General features: G+C 40.3%; 2 protein-coding genes across 11 annotated transcripts; both read left to right on the forward strand.

Annotated features, from left to right (window-relative positions):
* Positions 1 to 257: 257 nt before the first annotated feature.
* On the forward strand, positions 258 to 5,789 carry Caper (RNA-binding protein 39-like protein Caper). Its single transcript, XM_020954692.2, is given in 6 exon segments — positions 258 to 465; positions 3,289 to 3,440; positions 3,510 to 3,564; positions 3,566 to 3,930; positions 3,994 to 4,534; positions 4,597 to 5,789. Coding segments are annotated over 6 exon segments (1,806 nt in total). The 5' UTR covers positions 258 to 411; the 3' UTR covers positions 5,236 to 5,789.
* Positions 5,790 to 7,046: 1,257 nt separating this feature from the next.
* Positions 7,047 to 27,274, forward strand: milt (trafficking kinesin-binding protein milt). Of its 10 annotated transcripts, XM_086832305.1 has the most exons (7): positions 7,606 to 7,708; positions 8,656 to 8,891; positions 9,786 to 10,087; positions 10,790 to 10,999; positions 22,736 to 23,014; positions 23,076 to 24,681; positions 24,739 to 27,274. In XM_086832305.1, exons 3-7 carry the CDS (start codon positions 9,919 to 9,921, stop codon positions 25,841 to 25,843), a joined length of 3,369 nt encoding a protein of 1,122 aa, XP_086688431.1. In that variant the 5' UTR covers positions 7,606 to 7,708; positions 8,656 to 8,891; positions 9,786 to 9,918; the 3' UTR covers positions 25,844 to 27,274. The 10 variants fall into 10 exon arrangements, with proteins under 10 accessions (XP_020810803.2, XP_020810804.2, XP_086688430.1 ...); XM_020955144.2 differs by lacking the exons at positions 7,606 to 7,708; positions 8,656 to 8,891 and adding an exon at positions 7,047 to 7,394; XM_020955145.2 differs by lacking the exons at positions 7,606 to 7,708; positions 8,656 to 8,891 and adding an exon at positions 7,063 to 7,474.
* The last annotated feature ends 537 nt before the right edge of the window (positions 27,275 to 27,811 follow it).

Consider the following 27,811-nt stretch of genomic DNA (forward strand, 5'->3'; position numbering starts at 1 on the left):
GTTAATGCTTAGGTAATTAATTAGAGCAAGGATATTTAAATTTAAACAGAAATAATAAACAATTTAGTATGATTGGATTTCCAACTATCGGCATATAAAATACCGCAACGTGATGGCAACTATATCGATACACCGATAGGTTGATACTTTGTTACAACAACCCTAAATGCCCGAAAAAACAAGCAGCCACGCTAGAGGAAAAAGTCTTGTGGAAAATTGATAAAAATTGTAATTTAATAAACGCAATAGTCTCAAGAGAAGTTTGTAAGTGGTCTTGCGAATTGCGCTGAGCATCTCCACCACATTTTGTTTCTCCAAACGTGCCAGACGCCGAGCGGGAGACTTTTTTCACGGAGCACCCCGCAACCAGCAGCGGAAGGAGCGCAGAACCGAAAGCCGAAGAAATTGAACATGGCCGAGGACTTCGACGTGGAGGCGATGCTCGAGGCGCCGTACCAGAAGAATGTAAGTTTCGAATGCTCGCCTTAATAAGATTATCGTTAAGTTAAGACCTACTGGTTTGTACCTAAAATGTGATTATTTTACTGCGAAAAAAACAGTTACTTTATATGTCTGTTTGTATACTTCTTTTCCACATAGACACCCACAAGCGCGCCGTTCGTACGTGCATTTTGTGTTTGTATGTAAGTCGTCGTCGTCTCGGGCACACATACAGACATGTGCACTCGATGCATATTAAGTGGCCGCAAGTCTCAAATCGATTTTTAACCTAATTTTGTTGTTATTTCGGAAAAATCGGCAGGCGTAACGGCGCACTGCGTGATTTTTTGGTTCATATAGTTTCATACCTGAATGCGCGCATACAGAAATACAGAAAATAATTTCGCAAAACACAAAGTATGCGAATATCTGTCTGTGTGTGTGTTTGTCTTGTTTATTTTTTTTTTCTGCGACATTTGGAACAGTGGTCGCCCCCCAAAAAGTGGGTACAGTGGTGGGCAATTAGCAAGGGTACAAAATAGGGAGTATGTTTTGTTGTTGTGAAATTTAAAAATATAAATATATTGTTGACTCAAAATTAAATTTTCATATAGTATATTTTTCGGTTGAACAAAAATAATATATATATATATATTTTTTTAATATTTAAATTTATTTATGTTAGAATTGACGAAAATAACCTTACTTTTACAAAATTATGCAATTAAAATCTAGAATGGGTTTTCTTACTATTTACTATATTAAAAATATGTTAATTTTTTTTTTGCCATTTTATGAATTTATTTGACACTACAGGAATTTTAACATATCTGAAGCGTACTTTGGGTTTTATTTTTTATGTTCTTTGTTTGGTTTTTACTTGAAATTTGATCAAGACTTTTTTATTGTACTCTTATTTGGGTAAATTAATCATATGAAAGCGACTCTTAATGTGGGCAAAGGTCATAAAGCATATCTATATCATTTTCTGAAAGCCGATTGTATTGTATTTCCTTGCAATTCGGCTCTTTCTTCCATAAAAAAATATTATCATTAAGATCAATGGAAGTATGAGACCAAACTTGCATGATTTTCTTAAAAAAAAAATAAAGAAAAATGAAATTAAATGCGATTTCCAAAGATAATTGAATGTGTTTTCAAGTAGATCTATTGCGGAGTCGATTGTTTCTATTGTTTCCCTAAATATGAGGAGGTCCTATGATTTCGATGATTCAGAGTGAATACTTTAATAGTATATTAACATAAATCTATATTCATTTCTAAAGAATAAAAAATTTATTGGCAATAATTTTAATAGGATCAAAATGCCATTATTTCGTCCGATTGTAAAATATATAATTTTCTAGATTATTCGACTTTTTGTTGAAATGCACTAAGAATATCATCTTGTATATCATATCCCAATGTAGAGGCCACAAATCCTATACTTGAGTTGTGAACGCTCTTATTTCTCCCTATCTGCTGTCTCTCACTAAGAACAAAATAAACAAAAAAAATACCCACACAATCACCTTAAAAAAAATATAAACAAAAAAACCAAAATGCTAGAATAATAAGGGTGAAATGTCTTTGCAGAGAATCGTATAAGCTCAATATTGTTGCTAGAGATTGTTTTGGTCATTCTAAACACAAAAAGCTGGAGACCATTTGGTAAGTTTGATTGTGCTACAGAAGCTGCGAATAAAAAACCAATTACAAAATTAAAAACAATAAAAAAAACCAAAACATATCTAGGCATTTTGTATTCAATATGATTTGTTTATGTTTGCGTTTTTTTTGCCTTGAACACACTCCAATTGAAATCCGTTTATTTACCGCTCTCTATGTAAACCAATGAAACTGAACGTGCACTAAATTTCAGATAAACTCCTCCTAACTTGTCTGGGGCAGCAGGCAGCACAACTACTACTCTCACTCACAGACAGACAAGAGAGAAAGTCTCGCCCAGAAATTACAGAATTACCATAAACAGAAAATAAATCAAAAATAAGAAATTACCAACACAAAAAGCCCACAAAGCTTAATCTAATTCTATTTGAAACAAAAAGCAAAAAGTAATAAGCAATTCTTAAACTAGCTTTACAAATTTACTTATATAATGTCTATGTCCTATATATATATAGACGACGTCTTTTTGAGAACCAATCAACCAGTCCACTCCACTCCACTAGCCAGCGCTAAACATTCCCCCAAAACTGAACTGAACTGATTGAGAATGAGAATGAGCATGGGAAATTTGCCCATGTGGAGACAACATTTCTCGCCGTCGTGAACCATCTGTGTGTGTGCCATATATATACAATCTATCTATATATTTACTACGTATAAGATCTCTATTATTATTACTCTATTACTACTTTGCTGTGAATCGGCAATGATCCCCAAATGATCATTGTTGACTTAAGCATTTCTATTTTATATACTTGCAGATACCAAAAATTTAACTAATTTACTTTGATTTGCTTTCTCTTATTCAAAAAAAAAAATATATACCGAAAAAAAATATTTACGAAACTAAAAAAATAATATATCATATCAAACTAAAATGATATATAATCGAAAATCAACCAACCAACATCAACAACGACAACAACGTAACGAACGATCAACCAACGCCCGTTATGTGTTCCTCCTACCTCTCCACCACAAAAACTGAAATCCAATCGACAAAAAAATAATCCAATTATCTGTATATACATTATTGCTTGGGCCCGCCCCCATCCTTATCCTTCTTCTCCACCTGTCCAATCCGACCACCCCAATCCAAAATCCACACAAAAAAAACAAAACCAAAACAAAACAAACAAAACCTACCTATCTGTGTAGAATGTCAGTGCGGGCAGCGGGGGACGTGGTGGACGCAAGCGCAGCGGCAGCAGTCCCGGCGATGGAGGCCATGACGACGACCATCCAGAGAACGGAACACGCAATGGCAGCGGCGGTGGAAGCTCAAACAGAAAACAAAGCAAGCGATCCCGGTAAGTACATTGCCCACTTAAACCATATGATAACTTAATATGAACCATAACCTTTTTTCCTTTCCTCAGGAGTCGAAGCGGCTCGCGTGATGGCAAGTCTCGTCGTGATCGTGGCAGTGAACGCAGGCAGTCACCGAGATAAAGACAAGGACAAGGACAAAGAGCGCGATCGAAACCGCGACAATAAATCCCGCAGCGACAGGGATAGAGAACGGGACCGAGAGAGGGAGCGGGATCGGGAACGTGAAAGACCTCGTCGTAGTCGATCACGGGATGAGCGTGGAGGTGGTGGCGGTGATGACCGCCGCATGCGCCACAGCGATCGGGATAGGGATCGTCCTCCAAGAGATCGTCGTGGTGGCAGCAAAAGCATGCAGCGGGACCGTTCACGAGAGAGACGCCGACGTAGTCGGTCTCGCGATCAGCAGCGCAAACGGCTAAGTCCCATACGTGAACGCAAGCGCAGTCATTCCCGTTCCAAGGATAGAAAGTAAGTATTAATTCCCGCTTGCATGGATTGCATATTAAGAAATTGTTTTCTTCGCACAAGCAGCAGTCGTCGTCGAGGCACTAACTCTCCCCGCCGCCGATCACCGCCAAACGGTGCTGGCGACCGAGGTACGCCAACCGAGCTCAGTCCCGAGGAGCGTGACGCCCGCACTGTCTTCTGCATTCAGCTCTCGCAACGAGTCCGAGCACGGGACTTGGAAGAGTTCTTCTCAAGCGTTGGAAAAGTGCGGGACGTCCGCCTGATCACGTGCAACAAGACGAAGCGTTTCAAGGGCATCGCCTACATCGAATTCGAGGATCCAGAGTCCGTGGCCCTGGCCCTGGGCTTGTCTGGCCAGCGGCTGCTCGGCGTGCCCATTATGGTGCAACACACGCAGGCTGAGAAGAATCGCCTCCAGAATGCGGCACCAGCATTCCAGCCGAAGAGCCATACGGGTCCCATGCGCCTCTACGTGGGATCATTGCACTTCAACATCACGGAGGACATGCTAAGGGGCATTTTTGAGCCGTTTGGCAAGATTGATGCGATTCAACTGATTATGGACACGGAGACAGGCCGGTCCAAGGGCTACGGCTTTATAACGGTTAGTTGAGCTTGAATTTTTCCCGATTATAACTTCAATATATCACTTTTTCGATCCTGCAGTACCACAACGCTGACGATGCCAAAAAGGCTTTGGAACAACTGAACGGCTTCGAGCTGGCAGGTCGCCTCATGAAGGTTGGCAACGTGACGGAGCGCCTGGACATGAACACAACATCGCTGGACACTGACGAGATGGACCGCACTGGCATCGATCTCGGCGCCACCGGACGCCTCCAGCTCATGTTTAAGCTAGCAGAGGGAGCCGGTCTGGCGGTGCCCCAAGCAGCGGCCAATGCGCTGCTGGCCACAGCTCCGCAGCCAGCGCCGGTGCAGCAGCAACAGGCTGCACCCTCGATTGCCACACAGTGCTTCATATTGTCCAATATGTTTGATCCAAGAACGGAAACCAATCCCACCTGGGACGTGGAGATCCGGGACGATGTGCTAGAGGAGTGCGCCAAGCATGGTGGTGTGCTGCATATCCACGTGGACACCGCCTCGCCCACGGGCACCGTCTACGTAAAGTGTCCGAGCACAACGACGGCGGTGCTGGCGGTAAACGCGCTCCACGGACGCTGGTTTGCGGGACGCGTTATCACGGCGGCCTATGTGCCCCTGATTAACTACCACTCCATGTTTCCGGACTCCATTAGCGCCGTCAATCTGGTTGCATTCACCCGTAAGAACATCGACGATTGAGGATGCGGAATGAGGACCGGACCTATTACGGATGTGCAGGGGGCATGATTGTTAATATTCGTTACACAAAACATTTTTGGTCAAAACTTTTTAAATTTTTTTTCAAAGACTTTCGACGCAAGCTGAATCTAAGGGCACATATTCAAATACAAATATTAAATATGCATATAAATATATATGAATTATATAAATTAGGCATTCCTAACCCGCCAAACCGCTCTGATTTGGGATTTTAACTATGAAACTAATTTACATTTAATGTTCTCGTGGATAAATGCCCGCCTGAAATGCTGCTCCGATCCTTCCGATCGCCAATTAAAAATAACTTAGTTCTAACGCTTAAAATTGTAATTTTCTAGTTTGACCGCCAAAAACAAGTTGAGGACACAGACCGATTAACGATAGCTGAGCTGGGGACGGAAAGTTATTTTCAAATTTGATTCTTTTGAACATTAAAAGTCTATGTGTTAAGCCCAGCCTAGCCTAGTTTTACTATACAAATATTTTGTAGAAAGACTATCGAATCAAAAATAAAACAGAAAAGACAACGAGAACTTAAGTAGTATTGAATTTCACGCGCCGATAACGATAGGCCAATCAACAGGGGTGCCAAATCACGCCGTCCTCGTGAAATTTGGTATTTTCAATACATCGATGTTTTACGAGTTAAGCATCGACAACAAAGATTTTTAATTTATCTATATACAAAGGTAGTCAAAAGTATTTACACTTTGACCATTTCATAGCCAAATTTATTTTAATTCTTATTCTTGTTGTTGTTGACCGTTTTCCCTGAAATTTTCTTTATTGCGTAGATTGATCTATGCAGAAGCGAGCCAAAAAGGAATTTGAAAGTTAACGGTTCATAGAAAAGTTCTATAAGTAAAACAATAGATGCACCTACAGTGTAATATTTACACATTATTTGTTTTCGTCTTAATTTTAATGCTATTAAAATTAAATAATTTTTTTTGTGACAATCTCATAAGATACTTTATTAATAGTTAAAAAAATTTGCTTAGGTATCGATGAAGGCTTTCAATCGGTTGGAATTGAATTTATTAAGATTTATCCAAAATAAACATATTTTCTTTTGCTTTTAATATTGTCCTATGAACAGTTATCTTTTCTTTTCGTTTTCTGCTTGATTCTGAATAGATCAATTTATGCAATAAAAAAATGTAATGGAAATCGGTCAACAAAAAAAGAAGAAGAATAACAAAAATAAGTTTGGCGGTAAAAATAATTGTGAATTTGTGTAAATACTTTTGACTACCCCTGTATATTGAAAGTGTACTATCATTATGATTATTATTATTAATTTTCAGATAAAGAATTAATTATTTTTTTACCAATTAATTAATATTAAGAAGTATAAAAATAAATTAAAACGTGACAAAGCATTTATTATTATTATTATTATTATTAACAACAATAAACTTTTCATATGTTTACTATTAATTATTTTAATGTCTAAAAATATAAACATTAATTTGAACGTGCAAAACAGTATATTAGCATTATTATTGTTTGAAACAACAAATATTAATATTAAAGAGAATAACAATTAATTGAAAGTTACATCAAATAATATTATCATCATTGAAGGTTGAAACAAAAAAATCATATTTGATTTCATGTTTACTAATTATCTTAATATTAAAGAGTACAAAAAGAAATAAATTACCTGAGAATTTTGTCTGTTTACGAATTTTACTTTCTCATGTATCTGTTAACGTGTAAAATTGGTATCTACATGTGTATTGATGTAAATTTAAGGAAACACAATTTTTTCAAAACATCGATAGTTCGATATATATAAACGTCAATAGTATCGATAGTGCTCCGATGTTTTGCGACTATCGGCAGCTGCAAATCGAAATCTAGTTAAATAAAATTAAAAATATAACTAAAATTCACCAACAAACATCGGACACGCACACAAGGCACCGCGTGTATTTTACCAGTTGAACAAACATTTCCAAACATTTACCAACAATTAACGAGCGCGATGTGCAGTGCGGAGTAGAAGAAAATTCCATGTGACCCCCGAGCTCCCCCATCCGTGTGTTTGCGTGTGTGTTGTGTGGCCTGTGTGTTTGTGAAAGCAGCACAGCGATGGAAAAAATGGCAAACACAAGCGCACAACTACAACAAATGTAGGTACCACAGGCCAATGAAGCAAAGCAAAGCGTAGGGCCGAAATGAAAATTCAATAATTGGACGCCTTGGCGCTAAGGTTAGTTTTTCCTAGAAGGGGAAAACTATTATGAAATGTGAGAAGTGTGCGCGAACAGTGTTTTATAATTCCCGCACACACACACTGACGCACAGCTGCGCCCACGCAAGATTGTGTGTGTGTGTGCGCTCATTTTTGACCTCCCCCACGCATCAGCATCTCATCTCCATCCTTCGTTCCCCGTTCCCCAACCACCCGCCCAGCTGATTCATGCTGCCCGTGATAAATCAATCGGTGTGAGCCCTAAAAAGCACAACATTGCAACGGTGTCGCTGCCGTTTAATGACCCTGCCCCACTGGCCACTTATATAAGGAAGAACAAAGTGTCCAAGCGCTAGTGCGTGTGTGTTTGTGCGGCGTGAAAATAGCCCAAAAAGAACAACAAAAGAAAAGCCAAAACAACGGCGGCAGCAACAACGAAAGCAACGCAACTTAAACAAATGCTTGGATTTTGGCAAGCGTCTCTGAGGGTTGTCGTTTGCTTCGAAATTAATTTTAGAGCATTATGCCATCCACACTAGTGTGGTTGTTGTTATTTCCCCGTTCTGCCTGACAATTGCGCGCCTTACGCTTGAAAAAGGAATGAAAAACGGCTTCCTGTGTGAGTGTGAAAGTGCGAGTGTCAGTTGTTCGAGTGTGTGTGCGTGAGTTGGCAGCGTCATGGCAGCGCAGTTGCAGCGCCGCAGCAGAGCAGTTCGACTATTACCGTTACGTCCAACGTCGCCGGTTTCCATTCACGATTTTCTTCTGCTTTGTTGTTATTTCTGGCCATAGCCAAGCTATATACATGTGTACAAATGTATGTATGTAAATTCCTCTCAGCACTTCGATTTGCCGTGTGTGTTATGCAATGCAAAATGCAGCAAATAGCAAATGAGGCAACAAGAAAACGCCATTGATTTGCACAGTGTTATCATTGGGCGGCATTATCGCGGTTTCTTTTCGCTGGGACACCCCGCGTTCCAAGCCTTTTTTGTGAGTCCAAAGCGTCGTCACATGCTACTGGAGTCCATTGGTCTTTGTGCGTCACCGAGTTGCAAATTGCAGATTCCAATTTACACCCCCCGCCCCGTCTCCGTGTTCAAGTTTTTTTGTTTTCGGTTCGTTGTGTTTATTGCCTAATTACACTTCATACAGCGCTTGTTCGCTTCGTGTTATTATCACCGCGGTTTCCATTGCAGCCAACGCGCCTCTGGGCACGTAGTCTATCTGTTCCACTTGATTTTGGCCATCTCTTCAGCTCTTTTGGCTCTTTGGCTCTTGGTTCTGCTTTTGAGAGGAGTACTCACCGTTTCCGACCTCGAAACTTCGCATCATGACGCGGCAAAGCTCACAGCCTCCGCTCAATCAATCAGTTTTGGAGCCAAGAAAAATCAGTAGACGCCTGCGCGACGCTTAACGTACTCCTTTAGTAATTGTTAGTTGAAAGCTTTACTTCATAAACTGATAATATGACTAGTTGTACAATTATATATTATAATTGTGTACTTTTATTTTTATTAAGAAAGTGATTGTGTGAACCATTCGATTTTCAAAAATTATAAAATTTAATCAATATCAGATGCAGTTTTGCTGTGTTTCTGATTCTATACAAACTATTATCAGAGAGTACGTTTATTGCCAGTGTGACCAGCATTGAGAGTATGGAATTAAATATTTTCTGTATTTGGTTTTATTCAACTGTTTTACTTTCTAAATTTTAGTTTCAAAAGAATCTAAGGATTTACCCAGCATGTAAATAGTTTGAACTTTCCATTAAAATGATTATAACTTAAATTTGAAGGAAAATAACTGTTATCACGACTTGAACTACAAATTAAATTTTATAATTCATAAATAACTGAAATGAAATAAATTCTTTAAATATATATTTATTATTACTATTACTTAAACCCAAATTATGCTTTAAGAACTGTGGAAAAGTATTCAGCCTTATTTCATGTAAATCGGTTAGCATTGCACAAATTTGTGGCAGTGAGTGTGAAACTTTGTCACTGCCAATTTAGTAGTTGATAAATATTAGGCGAAAATCCTTTGACGTTTTGCTAATATTTATAGTATTAATAATCATTCACTTTTTCCACCCCGCCGGCCGCCCTTATCAGCAGTCAGATAAGCGACAGCCGCGTACGTTCGTTCCCCCGATCGTTTGTCAGCAGTGAACTCATACTCATATTCCCATACTCCCATGAAAGGCAAACAGCGAAAATAGAGTGGAAAAGTCGCTTGGCAGCTGGCTTATTAGTTTCATGTGATTGCCAGACAATTAACACAAGTCCGCGCCTCTTTCTTTCTCTCTTTGCTTTTCTAGTTGAGCAACTAACCAGACGCGGAGGAGCAGAGGAGTCCCAAAAAAACCCTACAAGAGATATAACCCCCAACCTAAAATAACCTAAGATTAACAATCCACGACAATACTGGAATCCAGGAGCGATCACCATTTAATGCTATCTGCAACTCTGGGGGCCAATGGCGGCCCTCAGCCGCTCAGTCCCTCCGCCCAGGCGACGCTCAGCAAGCACCTGCCGCGCCTCCAATCGAAGCGTCTCCTCCAGCAGACGCAGTCGTCGGTTTCCCCGAGACCCCAGACCTGTGATGCCAGTTGCCTAACAGGTGAGTACGAAGCGGTTGAACTTTTCTAACTCGAACTTTACCAAGAGGAACCTCTTACCTTTTTTTATAAGCAGTTATATCATTAAAATGTTCAAAATTGTATCGAAATTGTAATGTTCTAAAATGTCTTTGAGTATGTAGATTTATTAACTAATAAAAAGTTATATAGGAATGCCATTCGAAGTAATATGAATGCTTTTTTAGCTTAGTTATGAGTCTTTATAAACTTTAATTTGTCGATAAATGTTTCATATAAAAATATCGATTAATATCGATTCAAGGATGCGAATTTTTTAAGCTTAGTTATGATCGATTTGCGATACGATCGTATAATTCAATTGAAATCTTAGTTTCCCTTCTTGTTTACTAAAAACATTGCACATAAATTAAACTAGAAAAGTGTAGACTTAACTATATAATTTCAATTTTAATTATACTAACATTCTGTGCATACAGTTCGTGTGCCGGTAAAGACAATTGCTAAGCCTAGAGCCAAGGCTTTGGGCTTTCTTACTCTTAATTGATAACAATTAACACTTGGTGGGAGTGGCACTAATATCATTTTAAATACTCTCTAAAAGATACACAAATTAAGGAATAATTAAGAACCCAAATGGTCCGAGTTGAGGAGGTTTGACTGTAACTGCATTTTGAAATAATAAACACTGTCATGCTAATTTGTTGTTTGTTTATTTGTTGCAGAGCTGTGCAGCAGCGAGAACCTGCCCGAGGTGGAGATCTTTTCGCTGCTAGAGGAACAGATACCCAAGTACAAGGTGCGCAACGACTTCCTCACAAACTTCTCCGGCTATGCGAATGAGGACTGGTTCGTACCGGCCCCAGCGCTGCCCATTCCGCCAGAGGGTCTGGGCTTGACCAAGGAGCAGACGCGAGAGTGCCTCAACTATTTCCGTGAGTTTGCATTGTTTTTATAACGAAATTCTTGAAGACAGGGAAACTATAGCTTTTTGATCTGAACAAATTGAAAATTCCCAGTCAAAACCTCACTTTCCTGGTAAAAACTTTTTGTTTACTGACTAAGAAGTGACGACTCAATTCTTTGTATGACTTCATTTTGATTAATTTTCTTGCCAGAGAAAGGGGGGTATGAACTTTCTATCAATTATGCAAGTGCAAACAGGGAAGGTACCTTTAAATACTTAATAACTTATTTATTCAGGTCCCAGGCCCAGAGTCTGACTAATATTCCAAGCCTTTTATGGAATGAAAACCAAAAATTGTACTTTCCTAATATATTTGTTTATATGGCTCTCGTTTGTCAACGCGACGTTGCTATGAAATTGCTCAATTAATATGAATTTATCAGCGGAAACTTGTTCGGGGCCCCAGCCTTCGAATCATATTTTGTGTGTTATACAATCGTTGTATACTAAATTCTATATAAATAAGTGTGTATCCGTACAGTTTGGCTATATTTCCATTGTCAGAAAAACACAAAAAGTTTGCTTAAACTTGTCATTGTTTTTTGTGTTTTTTATGCGTTTTTAAATATTTCTCAAAAGTGTTTATCTACTTTCACTTTGACGCGAAACGCAATTTTCTTTTATCTACGCAAGAAAGCAGATTAAAAATAAATTGCCAAATATACTATATTCACTCCAAATTCTTTTTGTATCACATGCAAATTTCTTTTGCCGTATTTTTCGTCGCTGACATTTGTTGAATATTTCTGTCAATATTTCATAAGCTCCTTTGCAAATGGCTTTAGATTATGATTGGTGGTTTTACTTGTTTGTTTTAGTTCATTGAATCAGATATTTATTTTAAATTAAACAAAAAACTAAATACATTTATATGTACAAATTTGTAGGTTACTTTTTAGAATTTTCGAAAACCTGCAAAGAACTGAAGCTATTTAATTTATTGTCTTTAATAAATTAAAAACAATAAGCTGTTTTTTAAATCTTCATAAGATTTCTTGAACAAGTTTTCAAAGAAATTTCTAAAAATACAATTTCGCTTTCTTTTTGAATATATTCTACACAATCATACTCGATAGTGTGTGTTTTGTTTTTTCTATATAAACATACTCGAAGCATTTGTAATTTATGTTAAAAGGTTATTGGCCTATTTGTTTACCAATAATCAATTTTGATGTATAAATCTTCGATTTAGAATTCAGGAAATATACCAAAATGTATGGCTACAGAGCAATATGTTGTAATTTTTATTTATACATGTGCAAAATGGCAAGTTGCAACCTCCATAAAGGAAATCTTATAACTCTAAGCAATTTATTTTTCTATTGTAACCTAAAATGTTTATAAAGAACACAACCATGTAATTGTAAATTTTGAATTTCGCGCTCATAATTTCCCAAAAATTTCCCCTCAGCATGAACCAACACTTGTTGCTGTGTCCAGTGTTGAGTAACTCCCTCAGACAGCTGTTGCTTGCCATTCACACAGATCCGTAATTTTTCGAAGCTCCCAATCAGCTGGTCACCACATCTGGCAACACTTGCTCCGGCTTTTCTTCGTCAATTTTCGCTTTTCGTCGCTGCCGCGTGCTTGTCTCTGTGCTTGTGTGGATTTGAAATAGCGCCGCGTCGCCGTCCGTCGTCCGTCCCTCTGATAAATAAATACGAAACTCAGTGCCAAAAAACACCAATCGAAAATGTAAGCCGGTCGCCCGTTTAATAATTGCAGAAATAACCCTAAGACGGCGGCAAGAAAATGTGTGTTGGCAGTGAAATTGTGCGTGTGCTGCGGTTGGCATAGTTGCCAAAAATACACGGGAAATATGTGTGCCGCCGAATGGGAGCGGCGAAAAATCATTAACGCAACGCAGAAATATTAATGCATTGCTCATACGTCGTGTTTGTGTGTGCCAAAACAAAGCCGAAACACTTGGAATTTCTCCAAGTGTTTGCGCTCCGTGTGCCGTCATACGAATTGAATTTATTTTTAGGACAACTACAGCGGTTGTGTGTGTGTGAGTGGGTTAAGTTGTGTGTGTGCTAAACTTTATTTTTTTTGTTGTGTATATAATTCATGAAGAGGAAATTGGTTGTTCTTGTAAACATTTAAAGGGAGCGCGCCTTCAATGAACGTGTGTGTGAGTGCGCGGGTGGATTTGGGGCACTGGTGTGTGTGTGTAAGGCCATGGGCAGGGCTTGTTTTCTGTCAGATTAATTTGTTCTTTCTTGTCTGTGAGGCATTTCTTAACTTGTTGTTGCTTGGGTCTTTACATAATCGGTTTTCCATGCGCCGCTATGCCTTTATTCCATTTCGTCTGTCGCTTTCGCTGATAAGAGGAGCGTTCTATAATAGGCCCTCTATCGGAATTTCCAGTATATCTCCGTCTCTGGATCGGCATTCGGTCTCGTTTCCCCGCTCTCCCACTCACTGTCTCACTCGCACTCGCTATCTCGAAGCAGCTGTTTGCCGATGTTTGTTTGCCATGCCTGCTAGTGTTTGTGAGTGTGTGAGTGCGCGAGTGTTGGGTAATTTTACCATTTACCGTTACACGCATGCCATTCGTCCAGTTTGTTGAGTGCAGCCGGTTTACAGTGACCATCGCATAATAAGAACCAAGAACTAAGATTGCAAGAAGGTTAAGTGTAGAGTTCCATTTAGGATTGGTTAAAAAAAAAACATGGAAAAATATTATCCAGTCTAATTTGAATTTTAGCTGGCCCTGTTTACTTAGTTCATTGAATATCCTTTAAATATGAAATAACTGAATGGAAATTAAATATTTAAAAGTTTCTGATTTGCTTTTAATAGATTTATATTGAAAGCTTTTTAAAATTCGTAACTTAATTTTTACATAATTGTTGTTTTCATGTCATTATGCAAGATTGAATATTTTAAAAGATAGTATAAAAATTTTGCTTTAATAATTACAAGTTGATTTAAATTGGTATAACATTATAAATATGAAATAATTTATGATCAAGAATTGTGAGATCCATTTAATTAATTGTTATTGCAGGGATTACAAATAAAAAGATAGATAAACAAATTAATAAAACAAACAACAAATTAAGGTAAATTTCCAAGCTTTGCTGCCAAGTCATACTCTTTAAATGAACTTTGAAATTTTTACCACAAATGATTACTAATTATGAGTCATGACAACATTTTTGTTCGCTGCAAAAAGTTTAAGAAATAAAAAGCACGACTAAAGCCCAAGACATGACGGTATAAACAAACGGCTCTTGCAGTGCCATTTACCACTGTACGCTTTTAACTTGGCTTCTTGATCGATCACCATTATCATCCAGTTGCTCTTCCGCATCAATCAACGGTTTATCTGGCGAGCTGGGAGAGCGCGTTCCGTTCGCTGATAGCACCACCATCAAGTGTTCCGCAGAATATTAACCGTTCGGTGGTCATGGTGGCCATGGCCTGCGTGTAAGCTATGAGCCACACCAAATGGACAGTCATAATAATCGCCCCGACCGACAATGGGGGCTTCTATTGGGGCTAAGCTCCGCCACACTAAATGGCACAACACCCAATTGGTGTCATGTACAACGTCGTGACTATGACCGACCGGGAAAGCGGATAATGTCCGCTTTTTTGCTCGCCTTTTCGCCAAACAATTGTCCGAGATGTTTTACATTTTATGTTGTATTCGGTTTGGCATACTTTCATTGCGTCACATCGTCCCCAGCACCACCAGCACCTGCTCGAGGCATTCGTCTAATCTGTCCCGTACATTTTCCACGACTTTTTCCCCGGCTTCTTCTGTGTCAGTGGCCTATTGAGTAGGACATTCACATGGCCGGCGATAATTAAGGCAGTAAAATGTGGCTCAAAGCATTTTCCACCATAAATTGCCACATAATACAACGATCACTCATTTGTGGATATTGATTACATCGGGCGGACAGCGAACTTCCTTGACTTTGTCATTGTTCATTGACACTATCGATTGCAAAAGAGGAAAAGCCAGGGATTGGCTGCACATATTTTCGAATTATATTTGTATGTGTATTTATTGTATTTAATTTTTTATACAGGATCAGATCTTGAACCGATGTTTCCTATTGTTTATTTCTTAATAATCCTCAAATATATTGATTAAAGGATAGAGTTCTTAAAGATTAATGCTCAGAATAACTCACATTAACTAGATAATTGCTTACCAACGTTACTTTGTTATTCTTTATGGACAAAACTTATTTTAAAGTTTAAAACTTTTGAGAGTATCAACTTGTGTTATTCGAAAAAGAAATTTTTAATCTCTGCTTTTGAATACACATTCGAAAATTAGGTAATCTCATTGTGCTGTCATATTTTCTAAATTTTTTTAATCTCGAACATGGGCAAGCATTCGAAAGCGTTCAGGTGGTGCTCATCTTGTACTGACCATAAAAAATATGCTTAAATGCACCAAACTTTGGCCAATAATTAATTACCAACAAACGAAACATTTGTGAAAGTTGATGTGAACCAAATACATCATAAAAAAAAAACAAAAAAAAACTAAACAAAAATAAAACATGCCCAATAGAGTTTGTCTAATGCTTACTGCCATTTTCGTTTCATTTTCGCGTGTATGAATTGATTGGCCTTTTTCGGATGTTTTGGTTGCTTTTCCCTCAGTTATTCAGTTATTTATTCAGTTGTCTTTACATAATTACCCAGCCGGGGGCTTCCGAATGTTCGATCGTCTGTTATTTTTGCATATTTTTCAATCAACCAATTAAGCTCACTATTCTTGAAGCCCATTTTGTCATATGCCGTGTGTTGTTTATCTGTGCGATAATGTGATTTATTGTTTATAGTCGCCGGCTGGCTTCGAACGTGACTCATAAATGCATATGAGTTATAAAGTGAGTGGACTACGTACGCTCTCTGCATGTCGATGAACCTCTCAAAAGCTGGGCTCACATTCATTACCCGCTTTGCAGGGACAACAAAAAATACTAATTAAAAAGAAAATGCAAAATGCAAAATGCAAAATATAAAAAAATCGGTTGAATCATCTGCTTCGCCAGATTTATGTTGGTCATCTCATGTTGCCCGTTCATTTGGCACAACCGTTAGTATCTTGTATCTAGCGCAGCAGTTATCTCTGTTGGGTTTCAGCTCTCTGCTTTTCTTTCACTCCGCTAACCGGCCATATAGTAAATTATGATCGAATGGCCATCGAGAGCGTGAATGGACCAGTTAGAGGAACGCCCAGGGCGTCGGGATGTGCACCATTTCCCACTTAAGCTGGTCAGTGTTCTGAGACAACCCACGCCTGCTGCTGCTGCTGCTGATGCTGCTACCTGCTGGATTTCCACATCGACCTACGTGATCTTGGCCATGTAAGAGAACGTCTTGGACGCATCTCCCCAAAGCCAGACACTCGATAATTTATATAAACTCGTTTGGGCCGCCCAGCTTTTCTTTCTTTTAGTTAAAGGCAGCCACTAAATTTTCACGATACCCACAATCTGTCCACTCTTCTCTTGGGCGTTGCGGTGTGAAGTTGGAAGTTTTGAAATATTTGTGATTTATTTTTTTGGCTTGCATTGTATGTTAATTTCGAGATTAATATGCCTTTGCAATTTGCCATTGTTATGTTTGTTTGTTTTTTGGAAAACCTTCCGGAGATGGGAAGAGTCATCTTGCCTCATAATCAAAACGGTTTTAGTCAGAGAGTAGAGTGAAAATAGCACATCGATAACTGCAATTCCGGTCGTAAAGATAAAGATCTTGCTGTGTGTGTGTTATCGGGTGGGAACCTCGTGAAAATCTGCTCCAAATGCGCACTAAATAAAAGTATTTAAAGCGCCTGTTTGGCAGCACTAAAAAAACCTGACAATTGCCAAACTACACAACACTCACTCCACACCCAATCGTTTTTAGGCATTAAAACACACACGCATTAAAAGTAAACATAAACTTAAGCACTTTAATTTGGAGTTAAAAGTTAATTGCTTGTGAGTTCCCATATAAACTACGAAAGAAGTTCGCGTTAAAGAATAGCAAAACAAACGATGCACTTGGACCAAAATGCCACTACTCAACAATGTACTTGGAAATAAAAGCAATCAGCAAGAACCGAAGCCGCAGCTGCTTCATTATCCCGCTCGGAAGCTGGAGACCCTGCCCATAATAGCCGAGCAGGAGGCCGATGATTATGGACAAAACTTCGAGAATGGAGTCCAGCTGAATAGCACCTCTTGCTTGGATGTGGATGCCACCTCACTTGCCTCGAGCAAGTCGAGCAGCTCCCTGTGGTCCACCACCTCGGAGGATTCCCTCAGCAGCGTCTCCCTGATCACCAGCCAACCCTCCAATGCCAGCAAGCATTTCGAGAATACCTACAAGCTGCTGGGTCAGCACCTGGACAGCAATAGCCAGCGAGTGGCGGACAAGTTGCAGCATCTAAGTGGATCTGGCAGCGATGTGGACAGCATCTCCAGCACTTGCTCCTCCATGTCGGCAATTGTCAACGGGATCGAGCCACCGCCCACACGCCTGGAGCTGGAACTAGAGGCAGTGGATCGTATGCGGTGCATAGTCAAGCAGATGAAGTCCAGGCCAAAGTCAACGGATCCACCGCTGGGAGTTTCAGCACCTTTGCTGGCCCTGCTCCACGACTTCGCCTCGAAGGGGGAGCGAAAGGCGACAGGTTGCAGCAGCACTCCATGCACTCCTGTTCCCAGTCCAATCACTGGTCCTGTGGAGGCTCCGGTCTTTGAGTTGCCAGCGGAGCTGCTGCAGGCGGCCAGCTCCTGGGAGCTCATGTACTACGCCTCCAAGAATGTCGATGGCAAGAACTGCCTAAAAGTAGTGCGAAGTCTGCTGACTAATAAAGGTAAGAACAAGATCAAGGTTTGATCATACATCATCGATTTGTTAATGTTCCTTATTCCGGAAAGTGTATATTTGGTTAATGGCAAGTGTGCCATTAAAGCTCTTCATTCTATAATAGATAAAAGTAAAAAACTAAAGTGGATAATTGAGTGTGTTACAATCATTGCTATCGACAAGTATCTGGATTTGATAACTGATTTAGTAAGAATACATATAAAAGACGTTTAAAAGTACTTTTTAGAAATTTACCCGAGTTTCGTTTACTAAATAATATAACTCACAATCAATCTTCTAGAAAACGTATTTATTTTAAGCAACAAGATTTAAACAATACCCAAGTACCTTTATCAATATCTTTATCATATATCTGCATTTGAAATAAACCAAGAAGATTACCATTGTTATTAAAGTATTTTGATTTGATGGCCTCACTTTTTCTGTGGTTCAGGGCCAACAACTTGACTTAACTTATCAGTAAAATGCAGTCTGCAATATGTGTTGGCCTCAAGTTGTTGAGTTTTATCTTATCGAACGATTTAATGTATTTCCAATTAATGGACTTTATGGTTGCTTTCCCCCGTTTATTTGGTTTCTTTTATTCTGGTCGACGTGTGAACAAACACGACAACCATTTTTGCACATATAGGCACAAATTTAATAGGTTCTTCATTTCCCCTTAAATATATTTGCCTTCCATGAGTGTGTCTCGGACTTTGTATTTATTTTGCGATATATTGATCGTGCGGGCTTGTCATTAGAGTCTCGACTGCCATGTTGATATTTGCACAACTTATGGTGGCTATTTTACTCTCCTATAATCGTCTAGGTTTTTAGCAAGTTCATTAGAAAAAACTATTAAGTTTGCCGCTAAAGGCACATGATCTCATCTTGTGCGCCCGTGATCTTGATGTATAGGGCTCTGTTCCTGCTGCTTATCAACGCAACGCTTATATTAATTTGTTTCCCAAAATGTGAAGAGGAGCTTTTGCATGGGGCTTATCTTTCAGTCCGACAGATACACTATCTTTTGCAAATTGATTTGCGCGAAAAAAGCTCTGGTCATTAATTGCCATTAAGGCAGATAAAACCACATGACCCTTTTTTCTGCTTTTGTCTGGAAGTCATCACTGAAGTTTTATTAGCAACGTCAAATGAGTAAAAAGTCATTAAAGAAAACGTTTTATGACTTGCAATTAAGCTTCACTGGATTTTAAACTAAAGTTGTAATAAGGCATAAAGGTTTTCCTATAAATAACTGAAAACATTTTAATTTTCTATACAAAACAGACATTTAAAATGATTTATAAAGTATAAATAAATACGCTTACTAAACAGTTTTTTTAGGACTTTAAAAACTTTTAACATGTAGATGTTTCTTTCCTTGCGAATTGCTATGTATATGTTGAGTAGGTACAAATTTACAAAACCCATAATATTCTCGAAAACTGTCTTAACCACAGACATAAAATTAACGAGTTCAAAATACTTTTATGGCAAGAGTTGTAAATTATTAATTGGCCCATTAGTTTGGGGTACTCTCTTTATCTGAACCTTTTATTTATATATACATGTATTCTGGAAGAATCGTGAGTTGAGTACCTAACACTGATCCCGTCCTATTTCCTCTGTGATACCTGAAGTTCTTGGAAATGTATTCCAGATTCGTACGCAGAAAATTACCCGCGTTGTTTTTCGCGCCCTATTCATGAATGGGATTAGGATTATGCGGAAAACGTTTCCGGTTTTCGTTGGAGTTTTCCTTTTGTGTTACCTATGGAATAGGAAATACGAATATTTGTACATACGTATGTATGTATTTATGACAAAGAAAAAACAATTGGCGATCAGCTTTGGTCTTCTCATTTGCATCTTAAGTTTGCAGGGGTTTTTTATAGAAAGAAAAAGATAATATATTGGATATTTTCTTTCTGTTTGCAATAGTTTTTCTGGAAGATTTTCATTAGTTCAAAATTAGGAATTGAATGCTTTATACAGATAAAATGTATCCCATAATAAATCTACCATTTTTTAAACCGATAATGATAAATTGTTCAATTTTTTCTATATTATATTAATATTTATCCAAATAAAAGAAATACAAATTCCATATTGAAATCGTTAAACACGTTAAAAATAAAATATTTGTAAATTATCAAAAAAAAAATTTAATAGCAATTAAAATGTAATGAATTATAAAATAACGCTATAAAAGATACAGAGTATGTACAAGTCGAACATCGCAGCCGCTCCTTTTTTGCTTTTTTCACGCTGGCAATACTGTACCGAGAGCTCGAGCTGTCGAGCTGCTCTCTTTAGTTCTCTCATTCGGCTCTCTCATTGTGAATGGTGGTGGATTTCAATCAGTGTTGCCAGTCTATGACTATTCGTATAAGCTAGATTCTTTGCAAAAATAAGCTAAATACTATTTATTTATTTTAAAATATTTGCCCAATTTCTGGTAAGGCAGAAGCTTAAGTTTACACAGTTAACAGTTAGTTGTAATATTTAGAAAGCTAAAATGATCCAGATTGGCTCCGAAATTTTGCCAAGATTTGGCAAATGAAAAACGCTAGATCTAGTGCGAAAGTAGCTAAACTGTCAACACAGTATCTCGCATCTCGTATCTGTAAATTACACAATTTGTGCGAAAAACAAGCAGCTGCCAAACAACAGTTTCCTAAAATTGCCAAAGTCAAGGGAAGAGAAGTGAATTTTGTGTTGTGTGATAGAAAATGATATGAGCTAGAGAAAACTTTGCCAAACTGAGTAAAAAGAATAAATTAAGAAACACGCAAAAGGCATAAGAAGAAGAAAACCCCCTTGTTCGTTTGTGTGTTGGTGCTCCGTCACGAGTTTGGAGCGCAGTTTTTGTTTCTTCTACCGACATAGATAACAGCCTTGCGGCTGTTATATACACTTATTTATTGTGAAGTGAAGTGAAACAAAACGAGCAAAAAAAAACTAAGCGGAATAATTCGGAACATGTGAGTTTATTCTCTTTGCTTGCGTAAATTTCCCATCTAGCCAGAATTTCCAGCTGCATAGCGATGTGTCTTGTGACTTTTGTCCGAGAGATGGAGATTCACAAATACCGATGCCATTTCCCTTTCACTCGAAATGTCTGTGGGAAAAACGCCTTTTACTTTGAGTGCTATTGCAGTTGCTGTTGTTGTTGTTGTTGCTGCTGCTGTTGTTGTTTCTCCTTCGCTGCCGGTCCTCCTCGGTCGCAGCCAGCGTCGCAGCTGCCATTTGCGTGTGTGAGTTTGGTCTAGCAAGAAGTTCCAGTGTTCCAAGAGCGCGAGAGTTTCCAAGCTGCGCTCATGGCTAAAAATAAAAACAAAAGATAACATTGACCAGTCGAGCGAGGTTTAAAATATTTTATTCGGCTAAGCGAAATCTTTGAAAATAAATTAACGAGAGATTGCGCATGCTCCACGGATAGTGGGTGGCAGAGAGAGAGAGAGCAAAAAAAAAAAACGGAACAAGAGAGTGACAATTGAGCTGAGAGTGAGAGAGAGCGCGACATGACAGTTATTCACATTTTCTCTTGTGACTGGACAATTCGCATTAATTTAACAATTAGTTTTGATGTTTACATTTACGACTATCTAGGCAATTGAAAGTAAATATTCAACGAAAATGTACAAAGTCATGTGATGCCAGAGAGCAGGAAAAAAACAGCGAATAAAGTGTGGGAAAGTAACATTTCCACCCTTCGGCCTGCAAACAAACCGAAAGAAGTGCCTTGCCAGAATTTGTAAAATGCCTTAAAAATTACATAATACAGCTTGAAAGTAAATTGCACACGACGCCTTGCCAATCGAAACGATTTAAATTTAATTCAGATCAAGACAAAGAATGCCGCAATCTGTGCTGTGACTAAGAAAAGAATTCACAATAGAAGAGCAAAAAATGACGCACGTAAACAATGCCAAAGGAGAGATGGAGATGGAGAAGGAGAAGGAGGAGCAGCAGAAGGAGCTGTGGCGAGAGAGGGAAATTGCTGCCGGCAGCAGTGCTAACCATCGATTTTTACCAAATGCAGCGGAGCGAGATGGCGATACTGCTGCCTTGGATGCTGCAGCTGCACCACCAACAACAACGACAACAACAACAACAAAGATAACCTGCTTGGAAGACTTTGCCTTTGATGCATGCCAAAATTGGTCGCAATTAGACGAAGACTTTTGCATCACGGACGATGAACTTGAGTACGAGGATGAACTCTCATTGGGAGGCTGTAATATAGCAGAGGCAGCGGTCTCCGCAGCGGAGTCTCTATTAACGGGAGATCAGCACAACGAGCAACTGCTAATGGAAGGTGCTTTAAAAGTTAATTGTGGGGCTGTGTAATTTCAAAATTACTTTACTAAATTAGTGGCGTCCACAGCCTTGACTCGCAACTAGGAAAATTTCTCTGTTCACCTGTGCAGCTGTGCGGTGAAATTATAATTTTTGTGGCTTAATGTGTTTAAACCCAAAAATGTTTGTTTTAGTCATATATATTGTTTATGCAATATTACAAAAAATTACTCTTTTTTATCAGAAATGTCCACTTTTATTTATATCACAAAAAGGCAATTCGAAACGAAAAATTCTCATTTCTTCTTTCTTTAGAAACATTCCAAAATGTAGTATAATATGCAATTTAAGGAACCCAACTCGGTTCTTTCAAAAATTATCATTATAAACCTTACTTCGTATAAGAGGTGAGGCTCTTTCCTGAGCCTTCAATTAGATTCTGTTTTGGTTTCAACTTAAAAAAACTGTCAAACATCGATAAAAACATAAAAATATGCTAAAGGATACATTTCCAACCAAATCTATAACAACAATATTGTGAATTTTTATATATTTTTTGTAGTTCTATGTGGAAACCGCGTTAGCCAGATGACTCGCGCATACGATGACATTGAGGCCGTGACGCGACTGCTGGAGGAGAAGGAGAAGGATCTGGAGCTGACTGTCCAGATCGGTAAGGAGTTGCTCACCCAGAACAATGCCCTCGAGGCGAGAGTCACGGACCTGGAGGCCGATCTCAAATCGTCCAACGACGATCGTGCCCAGCTGGTCCATGAGCTGCACAAGAAGAACGAGCTCATTTCGGTGCTGACAAATGATGCGGACGATGGCACGGATACTGGTGAGTGTTCTAAAGGATGTACATTTCAATTGTTCTATAATGTAAACATATATTTCCCCAGATACGCCCACAATGTCCAAATCGATTACCTTGGATCTGCTGCAGCGCAAGGTGAACACGTTGCTCGACGAGAACAAATCGCTGAAGAGCGAGGCTACCCAGCTGGCCCACAAAACGGACGAGGTGGAGGAGCACGAGCGCCAGCTAATGGCGGACATCGGCGCTCAGCTGAACGATGCCAATTCCCAGTATGACACTATCAGCTTGGAGCTGGAGCGGCAGCGCGAGGAGAATCGATTGCAGCACGAGCAGATCGTTAGTTTGACCGCTCGCCTGGCTGAGGCAGAGATGCGGCTGCATCAGCTGACTCAGGACAATGACGAGCACCTTTCGCTTCTGCACGTGACCAAGGAGAACCAGAACGCCCTGGCCCTGGAGCTGGTGGAGTTCAAGCAGCGGTACGAGGAAGTGCTGGCCCTGCTGCACTCGGCTCAGGACCAACTGAAGCAGCAGCGCAAGCGGTCGCAACCGCAAGCACGCAGCTCCTTCCTTGGAGGCCTGGGCACGAGTGGAGCTGGCGTTGGTGGCGGCCTCTTCCAGCCGGATTCGCTGCAGTCTGAGCTGATGGAGTCATCGCTGTACTCGGAGAACAGCCTTGATTCTGGCATCTCCGGGGATAGCCAGCGATCGGCCGACCGTATCAGTCGCATGATGATGCAGATGCCTTCCGGCGGCATGAGCTCCTCCACCATGGGTGGCAGCATCTACGCTGGAGCTGGCAATGTGCCGCCATATAAGCGGGTGTTTGACACTGTACGATGTGCTGGTAAGAGTGGCAACTACATGGACAGTGGCAACGTGTCGATGACCCAGTTGGGTGCCATGTCGATGAGCAGCACTTCGGGGCCGCGTATGGCATCTATGGCTTATCCAGCGGGCTCATACTACCGCGGCGCTAGCAGTCAATCGCTGGGCGTTAAAACTCTGTCAAGTGAGAGTCTCAACTCCCAGTCTGATGACGGCTATCCAGCCCAGCCCTCTGGTGTGCCAGGAGCGCCCGGCGCCAAAGAGTTGGAAGCAGCACTTAAGCGTCTGACGCCGGCCGAGGTCTTGGCCCGCCGAGCGATGCTCTCATATGCTCCGGCTGGCACCTACAACTACGATGAGCCGACGGCACACGGAACGGGTCACGAGCGCAACTCGAACCTCCCGCTAGGCGTTCGCACGCCGGACAGCATCATGTCCACGGGCTCGTCTGGAATGTCGGGATCAACGAATCACATGTCCGCCTCTATGACGCACCAGTGGCGCCTGCCCGAAAAGCTGCAGATTATCAAGCCGATGGAAGGATCACAGACCCTGCACCATTGGTCGCGCTTGGCCACGCCCACGCTCAGTGGCCTGCTCGACGAACGTCCCGGAGTAACGATCCGAGGCGGTCGAGGATTGGATGACCTGGGCATGCAAGTCTACACGCTATCGGACGTCGAGGAGGATGTCAGTGATGATTTGCCCGGCAAGCAGTTTGAGGCACCTGGCTGCACCTTCACCTACACCACAAGCATGGTTATGCATCCGGATGATGGCTTCGTAAATGACCTCTCGTTCCTCTCGCAGTCGCAGATGTCTTCGCGCATGGCCTCCACATCGACGTCAAGACAGCCAAGGTAAGACAAACTTTTGATTCTGTCCCTATTTAAGTTACTTACGACTTCTCCTTTCAGTTGTCCTGCAACGCCTCGCGCTGGACTCTCGCGCAAGAACTCCTGCTCCACATTCTCGGTAAACCTGGGTCTGGCTGGAATGCTGAACGAGCGAGGAATCAAGGCTGTGACACCCAGTGCCCTCAACACCCCCGCCGGTCCCAACTTTTCGCCCACAGTGACGCCCTGCAACAGCCCCGAGGGTTCACCACCCAGGTGCCAGTCGCCCGAGCCTCTCTTCGGCCTGCTTTCTTCGGGAGCGGATCTTATCCGCCGCAAGATTGTCGGTGACCAGCACCAGCAGAAGCAGCGGAGCACTCTGAGCAAGCAGCAGCAGCAGAAGATTATGCTGTCGCACCTTGAGAGGCGGGCTCTGCGTTCGCTGAACCTAATCGAGAAGGTGGAAAGCATCGGACTGGAGAACATCATCCATGCACAGCGTGGTGTGGGCTCGGGAATAGCCAACCGCAGCAGTTCGCCGCTAAGCAGTGGAAGTTTGCAGAGTCTTCATACCAGCACCAACAGCATTGTGGACGACATACACTTTGATCGGGCGCAAATTAAGGGCGTCCTGCATCGAGGCCTAAAATCACCAACACCTGCAGCACCGTCAACATCAGCAGCAGCAGCGGCATCGGCAGGAAGCGGTGCAAAATCGACGATCAGCAGTAGCAGCACCAGTGCTTACAATAGTGACGATAGCGACGATCAAGGCCTGGTGATGAAAATCAAGCCGACGAAGAGTTCAACGCCGACAACATCAATAGCACAAAGTCCGTCAACGTCTTTAGAGAAGGCATCGACGACCAATGGCGGCGGAACTGCAACCGAGACGCGACTAAAGCAGATGCAGCGCCAGAAGTCGCGAAGGCAGCTGAAGAACGGCATGGCCAGCCAGAGGCCCGACCTGGGAACAATCGCTGGCGGTGGAGCAGGCGGCGGACGGGTGCGGCCTGATCTGGGCAAGGTATCGGACAGCACCAGCAGCGGCAACACCACCAAGTTAGGCTCCAAGAGTGGGGCGAAGGCAGCGGAGGAGGAGGAGGCGGCGCCGCAGACTATCACACAGGCGTTTGTGGGCTCGGTTAGTTCCTTGCTGTTCGGCCGAAAGGGCGGTTGGCTGTAAAAATATGAGCTGAGGTCATTCACAACCTTATTCTTTATTCTAAACGTAAAATGAATGCTTTTTGCAAGTGAAAAATTTCAATTTTTATTTAAGCACAACGCGAATCGAGTTTAAGTAACGAAATGTAATGTTATCGTGTGTACGTTTAATTTTTATTTTTATATATTTTTTTGCCGCCCGGCCGTAAAGCTCCGCAAAACGCCTGTCATCGCCACCTTAACGCAACACTGGAAGGAAAGGCTTTAGTGTTTGTAGCTGTGATTTGTAAATACATATAGAGAAATGTTTAAATTTAGTAGTTATTAATCGATTACTTCGCATACTATTATTATTTTTGCTTCAATTGAAGGCGGCAATTTAGGGAGAACCAAAACGATGGCCAGTTCGGAGTTCCAAAGCAGCTATTTTTAGTTTACACAACACTTTGCCAACTTTGTATTTATTTATCCTGTGTTTATTACCACTTAAACGAAGACAAAACCATGTATACATACATTTATTTTTATGATTTTTTTGGGGATAACTATTTGTGTATAGAGTCGAAGCAGGTGCGCCAGTTTGTATATAGGAATCAGGAAAAGCGAAGCGAGAGAAATCTGTAACTTGAATGTGGTTAAGCAAAGAAGTACATATATATTTTTTTACACTCGTATGTAGTTTACCTTTTTTGCTTTCCACACGATGGAGATGTGCTCCCAGCCCAGCCCTACCCAAATATCTATAATCACAAAACATGTAACTCAAATTGCTATCGCTATAAATCGTAATATTTACTTGTCTCGGTGCTTTGTTTGCTGCCATACCAAGATACATAAACTCAATTGCAGCGAGAAACTATTATTTTTCTAGTCCTATCCTGGGTCGGTGCTCGTTTGGCTAAGTAAAATATATATCATGCTTAGCTTCAAAACAGAGCGCCCTTCACTCGCGAAGCCTCAAAACTTAAGAACACTGAACAAATGTGTGCAGATATGCGTATTAATAGATTCATTAATGAAAACATATAGCAGCAAGATCCAGTAAAACACATATTTCATTGGTGCACTGATGGACAACACACATCCTTAGCTGACACATGTTATCAAGACACTCGCAGACACACTCTCTTAGCAAACCAGAGGCAGTCTATTGACAGAATCCTCAGAATTATTAATTTTTAATTTGAGTGACAAAAATATCATGTATTAAGAGGAGAATTACGAATAATATCAAGATCGGGGAGTTGTACGAGTTCTTTTGAGGATTTATGTTTAATGGCATTTAAACAAAAGAGTGTTGAACTCAAAAGCTAATCGAGTGTGTTATACCTACAGAAATAACGAATGAGAATATTGGAATACAGAAAAGATTGTAAAAGTTATTAGTTTTAATTACCAATATATTTATTTATATTTGCAAAAATAAAGAGAACATCGTTAAATACAAATCGAATGAATCGAGTTTTTATTTGTTCATATATGGATTGAATTTATTTTTCCAGCCTCCCTCAATATAAACTATTGAAGGATGCTTAAAATTTTAATTTTAGATTTACTTAATAAGGTAAACTTCCACAGTTCTATTTTAAGGATTGAGGATTGCCTTACGTTAGTACATATATCAATATACTCCACGGTAGAATGGTGACTTTTATCTTTTGCAAGTTGGCAGGACATGGCTACATCGACTCTCGTTAATGCTGATCAAGAATAATATATGACTTTTTGTCGCGCTACTTCTGACAAAAAAAAAATACTCTTCGAGGCTATACAATTAATATATACCAGCTATTTTTTAGCATTTTTTATATACATACTTAAACATTTTATCATTTCTTATTTGTGTAAAATTTTGTTTTCATAACCTTGCAGGGTTTTAAAATTTCAGTCAGAAGTTTGCAACGCAGTGAAGGAGTTATCTCCGCCATATAAAGTAATATATGCATATTCTTTTAAGTTTTATGAAAATCGGAATACTATATTAGAAATA

The sequence above is a fragment of the Drosophila serrata genome, unplaced genomic scaffold (genome assembly GCF_035046125.1).
Source record: "Drosophila serrata isolate PLE 108 unplaced genomic scaffold, ASM3504612v1 contig_245, whole genome shotgun sequence".
NCBI lineage: Eukaryota > Metazoa > Arthropoda > Insecta > Diptera > Drosophilidae > Drosophila > Drosophila serrata.